At 40.0% G+C, this 13,306-nt stretch overlaps 1 protein-coding gene across 1 annotated transcript; it reads right to left on the reverse strand.

The window, feature by feature from the left end:
• Positions 1-2,663: 2,663 nt before the first annotated feature.
• Positions 2,664-12,136, reverse strand: FASTKD3 (FAST kinase domains 3). The gene is made up of 6 exons (XM_008051509.1): positions 10,702-12,136; positions 9,958-10,043; positions 7,217-7,391; positions 5,395-5,464; positions 4,973-5,087; positions 2,664-3,309 (listed from the first exon to the last, which is right to left on the reverse strand). The coding sequence occupies exons 1-6, from the start codon at positions 12,134-12,136 to the stop codon at positions 3,211-3,213; spliced, it is 1,980 nt and encodes a 659-aa protein (XP_008049700.1). The 3' UTR covers positions 2,664-3,210.
• Positions 12,137-13,306: the final 1,170 nt, after the last annotated feature.

The raw sequence follows: 13,306 nt of genomic DNA on the forward strand, positions 1-13,306 counted from the left end.
GGATATGTAATTGCACATTCACATCACTTTTGCTTGCATGTGTATAAACAGTCCTTGTTCTGCGGCATGAGGGCTCAGTTTATGGCTTTCTAATTTGAGCGCTTGTCAAATTCACTCTAGTTGGTGAAACCAGCAACCTTCTATTTATCAGCCTAAATTATTTTCATAACACACACGTGCATCTTTTTTTTCAGGATTAACATTTGTGTTAAACTGTGTCAGAAGTTGGTCTGGCTGCCTTCCCTGGGTATGCCTCGTATGCTGTGTGGCCCTGGGGTCTTCCAGCCACGGCGATTGCATCCATAGACCCTTCTCTCTTCCTTCTGAACTTCAGATTACAGATCGCTCCGAGAGGCTTTTGCCTGAGGTCTCTGTATTCCTGGAGTCTTGCACGTGTGTCAGGGGTCCCAGCTGTCTCCCACTCCGTCTCCCACTCACTCATTGTCTCACCCGACTTCAAGCCCCTCCTGGGCAAGGGCTCTTCCTGCTTGCCTCTGGAGCTTGAGCATCCAGTGTGCCCAGTACGATCTTTAGTGAATTCTTTGGTATCTGGTGAATGAATAAGTGAACTAACTGTCAGCAAAGAGCTGAGTGAGACAAAGCCTCGACAGAGTTAAAGAGTATCTGATTCTGATTAGAGCAACCAGGAAAAAGATTAAGGATAAGGGCTTAGATTGACAGAAGATGTAGATAACCGTTGCAGGCTGCGCTTTTTCTACACAGCATTTTTTCACAGGTTGTCACGACCTTTGTGTGGCTGTTTAATTGATTAAATCCCTCTCCCCTCTTTAAGCTGTAAGCTTTTAACTTCACTCCACATCTCAGGGTTGAGTTTCATGCCAAGGATGAGTCGTGTCATGGGAGAGGAGCGCAGTGCAGTGAAGGGAGACTGGGGGCCAGGCAGGGAGCTGCAGTCGAGGCTGGGCCCAGAAGGGAACCAGAGCTCGCAAAAAGCAGAGAATGACACAGGACTAGAGTTTAGCAGCGGGGAAGCGCTTGAAAGGTGTTTCTGAGGTCTGACATGGTCCAGGACAGATCTTAAGTCACAATCAAGAACATCTTTGCATGTCATGTAAAAGCTGTAAAATAGTATGCGGCAGTGAACTGCCCAGATTTCAGAAATGTGAGAGTCCTTTTGAGACAGGCCTGGGGTGAGTGGCAAGCTCACACGGGCAAGTCAGAATCCCCATACCTTTTTTTTTTTTTTTTTGAGTTGGAGTCTCACTCTGTCGCCCAGACTGGAGCAGCATCCTTCCGTCTCAGCCTTCCAAGTAGCTGGAACTACAGGCGGGCTATCACACCTGGCTAATTTTTTGATTTATTGTCAAGATGAGGTCTCACCAAGTTGCCCAGGTGGGTCTCGAACCCGCGGGCTCAGGCAATCCACTCACCTCGGCCTCGCAAAGCGCGGGATTACAGGCTGAGCCACCAAGCCCGGCCACCTCCTTCTTTCAATCTGCATTTGCTTCCGTTGGCTCATGCCTTGTCCTCAAAGATGCATACTTTAAAAAGGTGATCTCGGAGGGCACATAGTTTCCATTCCCAAGTCATAAACTAAATCGACTCGAAAAACTAATGTGAGGCATATAGCATAATGGGGTAAAAATTCAGACGAACACCAGCTCACTCATGCTGTTTACTCCATGCAGGGCACTTTTTAAAGTGTTTTATAGAAATTGACTAGCTTAATTCTCATCTCTACCTGTTACAGGTTAAATTGTGTCCCTCCTCCAGAAAGTTCTGCCCCCTCAGTATGTGTGAATGTGACCTTCTCAGAACATACGGTCTTGGTAGATTTATCAAGAGGAGGTCATCAGAGTAATAAGCCTTTATCTAATGGGTTGGCATCCCGGTAAGGGGGAAATGTGGACACAGTCACATGGGAAACACCACGTGAAGAGAGACACATGGGCACAAAAGGCCACGGAGGGAACAGGGTCATACAGACACAAAGGAAAGGCGGCCACGTGATGATGGAGACAGGTTAGTTTTGTTACCACAAACTAAGAAATGTCTGGGACTACTAGAAGCTGGAAGAAGCAAAAAATCTCCTTCCTAAGAGGTTTCATAGGGAGTATGGCCCTGCTGACCCCTTGCTTTTGGACTTTTTTTTTGAGTTAGGGTCTCATTCTGTTGCCCAGGCTGGAGTGCAGTGGCACCATTGGCACCATTGCGGTTAGAACTCAAACCCATGCTGCAGGATTCTGGAACTGAGATTTTAGCAATATGCTCGTTGCTTCTCAGGGACAGATTCAAATCTTATGTTCATCACTGGTGATGAATGAAATATCAGGTAGAACATTCAACTTCTCTGAGCTGGTCTAATAGTCTGTAAAATGGGAACAACACCTAAACCAGAAGGCATGGGACATTCATGCAAGCATCATGCTGGAGTGCTCAGCACAGGCTCGAACGTGAGTGAACACATGGTAGCTGTCTTTGTTCAAGGTCACAGCACCAGTTGGTGGCCAAACTCAAGTATCCAACTTTTATGCTCTTTCTACTACTCCAGTCTGCCTTGTCCTCTTCCCCTGAAACTTTACCTGACCATAATAAGACAATGAAGCATCTGATGTGAACTAAAGACAATTCAGTTCATTCTTGATTTAAAATTTAGAAGAGGATTCTCCCTCCAAAAACCTCCTAAAAAATCCCAACCTAAATTGTTTTTTCACTTCTCTATACCTTTATTTTATTTTAGAGTTCCCATACTAATATATCTCATTAACTAGGTGTTATTTCTGCATAATTCCATAATTATAAATGTGTGTCTCCAAAGTACATTGCTCCTTCTCCTTACCATCCATCACACTTCCACTAACCAAACACAGAAGATAGGGAGAAAATGTCTGTCTTACATTTCCTGGAAAACAATGGTCTTTAAACAATAAATGTTTTCATTTAGCAGATAACTATTACAAAATATTTAAAAATTATATCTATTATTGGATTTATCACACATGAACAATTGTTTGATGTGTAAAAAGTATCTATGAAACTATTATTAAATTAAAATTAAATTAATTTTAAATGTACCCGTGACAAATGTATACAAGATATAAGGAAAACTCTAGGCCCTCTCTAGGTCACCAGGAAGTCTACAAACATAATTCTGCAAAATGGTTAATTTACATTATGTTCTTTTAAAGCATTGTGTTCCATAAAACCATTCTTTCACTATATGAGTTATGAAGCTAGCATTCCTTCTTTTCACCAATGTACATCTGTGTTTTGAGAAAACAGTTTTCTTTGTAAATATTCCACCAGTTCAAGTCTTGATTTTAGCATCTCAATCTCATGATAGGGGATCTGTAAGGGAAGGAAAGTAAAACCAGTCACACTTCTTCACAATCGGAGACTACTTTGGTTCTTGTGTTACCTAGTTTGTCTCTCACAAGGCCCCCACAGCAGAATGTAGGCTCCTGGAGGGGAAAGGTCTCAACCAGCATCCTTATCCCATATCCCCTGTGCCTAGAACGGTTCTGCCACTAAGGAGACACAGTAAATACTTGCTGAATTAATAAATGGAATATCTATGTAAGAATCAAATCCAATTCCTTGTTCCAGGAGCTCTCGAATGAAGTAGTAAGTTACATTACACAACAGCTATAGAGAGCAAGCAGCAGATGGGTGACCCAGTGCTGAGAGGGAGTCGACATTTCATCAGATGTGGGTGACTTTTCAGTTACTTTTTCCTATAAGGGATAAACAATGAAGGTTTCCAAGCACACACTCGCATGATTAGGAAAATTAACCTGGGAATGAGCCAGACAGTGAAAAAAGTCACAGCTATGAAAGCAGAGAGTTGCCTTAGAAATCAGGGAAGCCCTCACATGTACTATTGACTCCTCACACAGTACCTTAGTACATGATCTGCAGTGAAAACACTAAGCAGGTCTAAATATTAAGTCTTAGCCCGGCTTGGTGGCTCAGCTTGTAATCCCGCGCTTTAGGAGACTGAGGTAAGTGGATTGCCTGAGCCCGCGGGTTTAAGACCCGCCTGGGCAACTTGGCAAGACCTCATCTCTACAATAAATCAAAAAATTAGCCGGGAGTGGTAGTGCGTGCCTGTAGTTCCAGCCTGGAAGGCTGAGGCGGAAGGATTGCCGGAGCCCAGCAGATCAAGGCTTGCAGTGGCCGGGAGCGTGCCACTGCACTCCAGTCTGGGCAACAGAGTGAGACTCCAACTCAAAAAAAATATATAAATAAATAAATAAATATTAAGTACTGGTAAGGATTCTGGCTTTAATGGGCTACACTGTCCATTTTTATTCATTCAATCAGGGAAATTAAAACAGACATTCCAGTAATTAGTAATTCTAAAAGTAGAGTTAAGCATAAGCTTATAAAGAACACAGTGTGCCCTCCTTTTGGAAAACCAAAGCTTTGAGAATGCTGTATTTGAAAATACGAGTCAGGAGATTTAGGCCAAATGAACAACGCTGGTATTTAAACTAGACATAAGATTTGTGGTTCACTGGACTATTAAAGTAAATTAACATGGAGACCGGTCCTAAAAAATCCCTAATGCCAGTTGGGTCTTGAAAGATAACCTTCATTTTGCCTCAAGTGTAAATGTTAAGTGAAATTCAACTTAAGTTACTTTGTGTAAATGCTTGTATTAGAGAAAAACAGAACTTATGCTGAACCAATCAGAAGCATCTCATAAACTTGTCATCATATAGCTTGGGGACATTCCACAGCACAGCTCAAATGAGACAACTATACAACTGTAACTTATCAAATATTGCCTTAGTTTACTTGTGTTCTTTTGATAAAAGCCTCTCCCTTTGTGCTCCCAGACCACTGCTAGTCTTATACTATCTGACTCATGAATCACTGTTTGCCAAAATAAACTCTTTAAAATTTTACTGTGCCTCAGTTTACTTTTTACTAGTACCCTAAAAAATGCAAATCTTAATTAGAAACTGATTTTGAAAAAAAAAAAAAAAAAAAGAAGAAGAAACCACACCTGAACAACCTGGTAACCAAGTAACTGTAGGTGTCTTTGTTTAATAGCTTCTTTTCCTAGTAAATGTTTACTATCCGCACAAAATCTTTTTGGACCATCAATGCACAATGCTACCCTGAAAAATCAAAAAGGAGAAAGAAACTTAATTTTTAAAATCATCCAAAATATGCATATATGTGGCTATTCCTGTGTGCCAATATTATTTTCAAATAAATTATGAATAGGTTATCCTTTAAACTATGGAAAAAATATTAATATTATAAATTTTATTAATATTAATGTTTATAAAACATTACAGGGAATTTCCAAAGATGGTATGCTGAGTAGTATTTCAATTTCTAGAATGATGTCTTAAGAAAAAGATCATTGTGTATTAACCTCGACAAGTCTTGTAACATAAAAACCACAGTTGTTTTCTTTACCTTTTATGGACATCTTCATCAACTGTAACTGGTAATACAAATCCTTCTTCATCTAATTTAATTTCTACATCTGGTGAGAGAAGAAAGGAAAAATTCTTCGTGTGATACCCTCATAAACACTATCTTCCTGTATTCATTCCTCTGGTGTTTTGATTGTTCTTCTACATTGCATTTATCAACTGGACTGAGGCTGCAAAGTAATGACCACAACCAAACAATGGTGAGAATTTTAATGTAATTGGCTTTATGAACAATCAAGTCAGTCTTAAATTAAGAAGGCTCAACTGCACTAAACCAAAGATTTGGTTCTCAAGTTATCTCGGATATGAAAAGAAAAAGAACCATGTTCTTTTTCCCCTTATAACAAGTGGCAGGAATCCTTCAATCTAGACAATGAAGAAAATCCTTCAGTTAGGCAAAGTTGGATATCTATGCAACATAAAATCTCCATCACAGCTCGGCGTGGTAGCTCATCCTTTAATTCCAACACTTTGGGAGATCGAGGTGGGAGGACTGCTTGAGCTCAGGAGTTCGAGACCAGCCTAAGCAACATATTGAGATCTCATCTCTACAAAAAATAAAAAAATAAGCATGTACCTGCAGTCCCAGCTACTCTGGTGGCTGTGGTGAAAGGATCACCTAAGTCCAACAGGTCAAGGCTACGATGAGTCATGATCGCACACAGCTCTGAACTCCAGCCTCGGTGACAGAGTAAGACCCAAACTCAAATAAACAAACAAAAAACTTCCCTGGCTCAAGTGTGCAGTGCCTTCATGGTAGGTAAAGCTTCCTACCCTGACACGTGGTCCATGGCAGGGTCAGGCTTTCCTGTCCTTCCCCTCCCATATGCTGCCATTCCTTTTGTAAAAAGAGTCTACAAAAGGAGTGAGATATGATTTGAAGTCTGTGAACTGCTGTCGTTTAGGAGATGATTTTCTTTTATTCATCAATTTAGAAGAATTATAAGGGCAGAAAGACTTGGACTCTCTAGTCAGTGCTGTGCAGTGGAAATTCCTGTGATGTGGAAATGTTTACACCTGCACTGTCCAGTGTGGCAGCCATGAGTCAGTGTGGCTCCTGAAATGTGACCAAGTGACTGAGGAATTGAATATTTTTAGTTGTAATTAATTTAAATTTAAATAGCCACATGTACTAGTGGCGAATATATTTGAACACTGCAGCCTAGATTATAACAGCAGCTAGCAATTACTAAGCATTTACTATGTTCTAGATATTATTATTTCATTTACTTCTTTTTTTTAGAGACAGGGTCTCACTCTGTCCCCCAGGTTAGAGGGTAATGGTGTGTTCATGGCTCATTGCAGCCTCAAACTCCTGGCTCAAGTGATCCTCCTGCCTCAGCCTTTGTACGGGCACACGCACCGCACATAGTTAATTTATTTGTATTTTGTAGAGATGGGTGGGGTCTCCCGATGTTGCCCAGGCTGGTCTCTAACTCCTGGCCTCAAGTGATTCTCACCAAAGCCTCCCAAAGTGTCGAGATTACAGGTGTGAGCCACTGGCCCAGTCCTTAAACAAGTCTTTGAGAGCACTATTACCCTCATTTTACAGATGAGAAAGTCAAGAGAAGTAGGTTAAACACTGTGCCCAGTATATTCTGCTACTATGTGGCTATCTTGTGAGACTTAAACCCAAACAGTCTTGACCCTACAGCTCTACTGCAAACCAGTTTTAATTTGCCTTCAGCGAAGGGATTACTCTACTTTGCACTTCCAGAGACTCTCTATTGCCACTAAGTTCCATATATCTCCATGAGAGGACAGGACAGGTACAAAGCAACAAAACTCCCACTACTACTCACCTATGGTATAACAAAACGGTGTCAACACTTTTGAAGCAAAATATAATCTTGCTCCTAAAAGGTCAATCAGTCCAATCTTCACAGATTTATAAAGCTGAAAATCCACAGGGGTCTCCAGGGAACAGCACGGAGTAAGAAATGACCTCACTCGATATTTAGGAAGAAGTTTTGGACCCTAAAAGTCATGTGCAAACATGAGAAAGAGAAGATGCAAAGCCAAGGATACATCAAAGGTTACTTGGGTATAAAAGTTTGACACAACATAGCTTTATAGTCATGATGCTTTTCCAGGAATTGGGACAGGTATCTTTCTCAAAATGACAACGCAAAATATTCTTGTTATAGTTTCAGTCTAATGGTTCAAAATATCTTTTAAGCCTGTTTTAAAAGTAGTCACAGGTCATATAAACAGAAAAAAGAAGAAACAACAAAAAAGAGTGTGGGGAGGGAGGGAGTGGAAATAGTACAAGAATGCTCACAGTTCAGGAAACATCTCTGGAGCTCTTAGAATTGCTTTAAGGGCCTTCAGGACACTTGAAGTTTTTAATACACATTGAGTATCCTCCATCCAAAAAGTTCCAAAATTTGATACTTTCTGAGCACTGACAAGATGCTTAAAGGAAATGCTCACTGGAGCATTTTGGATTTCCAATTTTTGAATTAGGGATCCTGAACTGGTGAGTGTAATGCAAATATTTCAAAATCTGAAAAGATCTGAAATCTCAACCACTTCTGATCCCAAGTATTTCACACAAGGACTATTCAACCTGCAGTGAAAAATGGGATAAAGGTGACATTCCAATTTAGAAAGAAAAGGATAGCAATGCAATAAACAGTGACATCTACAACTATCAGGGGAAAAAAATCTGCCAGTATCTGTCTAGTTATCCATTTGGAAAAGAACTAAACTAAACATCTTTCATTCATCAAAGACCATAATGAATTCCAAGTGGTACCACATGGTAGCTATAGTTATTAACAATGTGTTGTAGTCTCTAAAATGGCTAAGAGAGTAGTTTTAAATGTTCTTAACACTCAAAAGAGATAATTATGTGAGGTAATGCACAAATTAATTAGCTTGATTTAGTCGTTCCACAAAGTAAAGACATTCAAAGCAATATGAACACAATAAATATATATCATTTTTATTTGTTAACTAAAACAAATAAACAAATAATAGTAAAAATAAATTCCAGGTGGATTAAAGATCAAAATAAGAAAAAATTATTTTAAAAAAATTTTGTATAATACTTTAAGTTAGTAAGTTGATATAACCTTAAGCATAGTTTTGCCCAGAGAATATTTAAAAATGCATCGTAAACAAAATTAAATTTATAAAAACAGTAAAAATTACAAACCAGGAGAAAATATGTATAACAATCATAATATTAATACTATTTCACAATGAATTCTTAAAAAAAATCAAACGGAAATAAGTTAATGTGTAGAAAGGCAATTCACAGCAGGTGTAAATGGCCAACACACATTTGAAAATACACTACACTGATGCTCATTAAAATACAATTTACATGTGTGATATGAAAACTCTTTTTCACTTAGTCAAACGACAAAAATTAAAGGAACTAATGACACACAGCAGCAGTGGAAGAAGACCTGGCTGCCTTCATTCCTTGCTGGGAAAGTGGGACATCTGTAACTATCAGGGGAAAACATCTGTCAGCATCTATCAAACGTTAATCCGGAAAGCCCACTTTTAGGAATCTAATTTACAGATTAAAAAAAAAAGCTCTAGTAAGCTAAGATTTGCAAGAATGTTTATTACAGCATTCCTGATAGAGATAAAAGCTGGAAAAAAAGTCTGAAAATGCATCACTAGTGGAACGGTAGGATAAATACCACAAAATATCACAGCTTTCTTAAGAAGAACGCATTTGATCTATATGCACTGACTTTAAGGAACGTTCATGGCATACTGAACATAAAAGCAAACTGTATTTTGCTTAGACAGTTTCAATCCAGGAAAAGAGAATATATGGTTATGTATCTGTAACCATCTGGGCATAAAACCGCTGCTAACATTGCTCCTTTAGGGATGGCAGGAGATTGGGTGTAACTATTATTTATCTCAGAAACTTTAGCTGTCTAAAAAGAAAGTGATAGTTTTTCACTCTTATACCTTATTCTGAAAATCACATACTCTTCACTGTGATTCTGAGTCAAGTATGGAGAACCAGGCAAGGAAGGCCAAATCTGATGATGCTATTTTTGATCCTATACAAGGTATATGACAATTATGAGGGTGAATCTTTATAGTACTTAATGGAAGAGTAAACTCCATGTAAACTAAACTCTCATCAGACAAGAGTGAAGCACCTGGTTTGGCTTAGAAATGTACTGTACTCATTAAAAATGTAGGAGTTGTTCAGACTACACATTTACACTTCTATAACAAACAGCTACGGGGAGTGCTAAAACCCTTTAAATGCTTCAAAGAGAATCTAAGAGCATTATAACTCAAATGCCTGCAGCACTTGATAAAACCTTCTGAAAATTCTTACACAGCAATAAATTGGTCCTTCACGAACAAGAACATAAAAATGGGGTCAATTTATCAAAAAAGAGACTATCTGGTTGAAACTAACTCCAAATAAATGAAAATTCTGTTTTTTCATAAAGGCACTGAGTCTGATAAAAAGTGAAGGAACTTAAAAGATTTCAGGACAAACAAAAGAAAACTGCCCCAGTAGGGAAATAAAACCACACACAGTTCATACTTTTACCTTATAGAAAGGGCATTCTAGGACTGAGGTTAAGAAAAGTTGGGTCAGTTGTGCCCGACGCAGTTTGTCCAAATGAGGTTCTCTGCCTGAAAGAGAAAGCATCCCAGTCATAGTTAAGCTTGAATTCTGGTATGGGTAATGAGAGAACATCATGAACATTCAGCTTCAATTTATATATTGCAGAAGCAATGTACCTGTAAACCACACTAGGAAATGAACTTGTTAGAATTAATTATGCCCTCTTCTTACCACCAACGAAACTGACTTCCAAGAACCCAAGCTCCTACCTACCAAATATAAAACTAAAAGTGACAAAATATGTTCGCAGAATTAGCAGAAATTTCCTTTAACTACGGAGATCCAGAAATTTGACATATTTGGGTGGTCTTGAATTAAGATAATCAATACCATCCTCTCAAAAAAAAGGAGTTACAGTTGCACACTCATCGAAAGTTCTAACATGTTAACGTGGCTACTACCACTGCCATCACCATACCCCATAAGAAAGCTGCAATTTCTTAGCTATACGAAGAGTCTGCTTATCTGAAACAGCTTTCCTCTCTCTATTCAATGTCCTAGCATTTTATCTTCAGATTGCTATGGAACAAAAAATAAAGGTAAAGCAATGCTCAATGTAAATGATATATACATGACTTGAAATCATCACGAGTTCAGAGGTTAATTCCCCCCATCACAAGTTCAAAGGTTACTTTTTCCAGCTGTCAGAAGTTATAACCAACTCACCTTGCAGTCGTTGAAGGAAAAAAGGGCTGAATATTTTTGCCATAAAATTGACTGGATGGTGTTCAATAAGCGAGCATGAATGAAGAAGTTTCAACAGTGTTTTGGGTGGAAAATGATTGAAATGGGTGAACAGCATATTTTCTAACTTCCTAAATAAAGCGGAGGCATTTGGGGGCAAATAATTGAGTTTTCCAAATGACTCGATTAATTCAGAGATCTGACTAGGCGAAAATTTTTCTGATTGGCAAACAAAAGTTTCTGCCACCGCATTGAGGATGGGTTGTGAGAGAATCTGTTTTCTACTGCAGTACTCTGTGACTTTGCTGACAACTTCAGGATCCAAGGTGAGATAGAAGGCAGCTACATGTTGCTCAAGGGCTTTTGTAAAAAATCTGTCACTGTGCCCAAAATATATGAAAGCGTCTAAGACTCTCTGGAGCTCCTCATGAGTGAAATGTGGGATGTGCCTCACAACATATTTGCCCAATTTTATAACCAGAGGAAGTGCCTGAGTTTGATCAAGAACCACTAGGGCAGTGAGCATTTGGCTGATCATATTAGGACTTAGGTTGGAAACTATTGAAGGGGAAAAGCTGTTTATCTTATTTAAAAACGTCTGGTGTTGGTCCACTTTTTCAGGACATGCCTGCAATATTCTATAAACAGTCACAATATTCTCCGGGGTAAAAGTTTCCATTTTTTCTCCTTGCAGTTGATATATAATCAGTTTTAGTGTCACACAACCTGGACCTTGCAGTCTTAGCAGACTTTCCCCAAGAATACAAAGACTGTGAACTTCCAGGCCACCTCTTTTGAGACGATTTTGGCACTCTGCCACCAGATTCAGTAACAGGTTACTTTGAGGATCTACATGTAACAGGATCAGAGCTTGCAAAGCAGTCACCAGACTAGTGTTTGACAGCTGGGAGGGTTCCTGTTCCAACTGGAAGCACAACGCTTGAAAGATGCTATTCTCTAGGACTTCTCTCGGCAGTCCTTGATGATCATCTTTTCTCTCCACTTCACAAATCCGCTGTAAAGCTCCTGCTGCCAGAGTACCAGACAGCGTTTCCATAGTGCTTAGAAAGTTTAATACTTCTTCTGATGAAGTGAAGTAGCTTAGCCTCCTGGAAAGCATCTGTTCGTTGTTTTTAACATTTTGTTCAAGCCTGTCCCAGCCATGTACTTGAGTGAACACTGGCTCACCAACTGTATGACGGTCATTTCCATTTTCTGGATGAAACTTTTTACAACAGGAGTGACAGAACCTGACCCTGAAAGACTTAGATTGTCCTGAGCAAAACCAAGGACACAGACGCTCCTTGACTATCTTGTGAACACGATTTACAGGTTGAAGTTTTAGAGCAGCCAGAACTCCATGTGTCCAAAAATCCGATAAATGACAAAGGTTCCTCCGCAAAGTGATTAAAGCCATGCCATCAGTCCCAACTTCTCTTAGATCATAACTAAATTAAAAAACAAACACACACAGTCGAATACACTGAGAACATGAGTCATTCAATATTAATATTTATAAAACTATCAATGAGTACTCGGGAAAAGGGTTGGTAAAAATTCCCACTAAAATATAAACACTAGAGGAGCAGGGTCTCTGTATCCTAAAGATTAGAAAAGTAGTCGGCATCTAAAAACAACAATCACTATCACTTGCCAAGCACTGTTGTGTTTTATGTCAATTGACTCAACACAGATTAAGTATACTTTTATTGCCATTTTACAGGAGGAAGTAGTTGGAACACAAAGCTACCCTGCCCAGTCTATGCCGCTAGTAAGTCACAGAGCTAGGAGTCACACTTGGGCAATCTAGTTCTTAACCTTGCCTCTTCTATGTTGGTTGACGAAAGGAAGTGCGTTTGGTTAGAAATAAATCTATTCTGCCCGGCTGGCTCATGTCTGTAACCCTGGCTCTTTGAGAGACTGGAGAGGGATGATTGCTTGAGGTCAGGTGTTCGAGACCAGCCTGAACAACACAGTGAGATCCCCATCTTTACAAAAATAAATAAATACAAATTAGGCGTGGTGGCATGCACCTATTCTTGCAGCTACTGGGGAGGCTGGGGGCGGGCATTCCTTCAGCCCAAAAGTTCAAGGCTGCAGTGAGCCATGATCGCGCGCCACTGCACTCCAGCTGGGGAGACAGGGAGACTCCGTTTAAAAATAAAAAATCTATTCAAAAAGAAAATAGGGGTCGGGTAAACTGGGCAAAATGAGTATAGGTTAGCCGAAGATAAGGGTAAAAACGCGCTTAAAAGGCCGGGAGCTGCTGGGTTTCCCCTCGGTGTCAGGAGTCGGCCGGGATTAAAGGAAAAGGACTACCTTGGCAAGGGAAAGAAATAGAATGAACAAACCAAAACAAAGGTCATTGAGACAGGAAGGTGGGGCGGCCAGTCCCGATCTAACATCCCGTTAAGGGATCAGGAGCCCAGTGGACAGAGGGGACTGGGCGCTCCGGGGCCAAGTCCTCTTTGGAACGAAAGGGACCTATGGGCAAAGCCCCAACCCCAGCGCCTTGGGGACCCGCCTTGGGACACACACCGGGCACCACAGCCCGAGACAAAGGGCTGGTCGGGCCTGCACACGCCAG

The sequence above is a fragment of the Carlito syrichta genome, unplaced genomic scaffold (genome assembly GCF_000164805.1).
Source record: "Carlito syrichta isolate Samal-C Ts95f unplaced genomic scaffold, Tarsius_syrichta-2.0.1 Scaffold180901, whole genome shotgun sequence".
Lineage (NCBI taxonomy): Eukaryota > Metazoa > Chordata > Mammalia > Primates > Tarsiidae > Carlito > Carlito syrichta.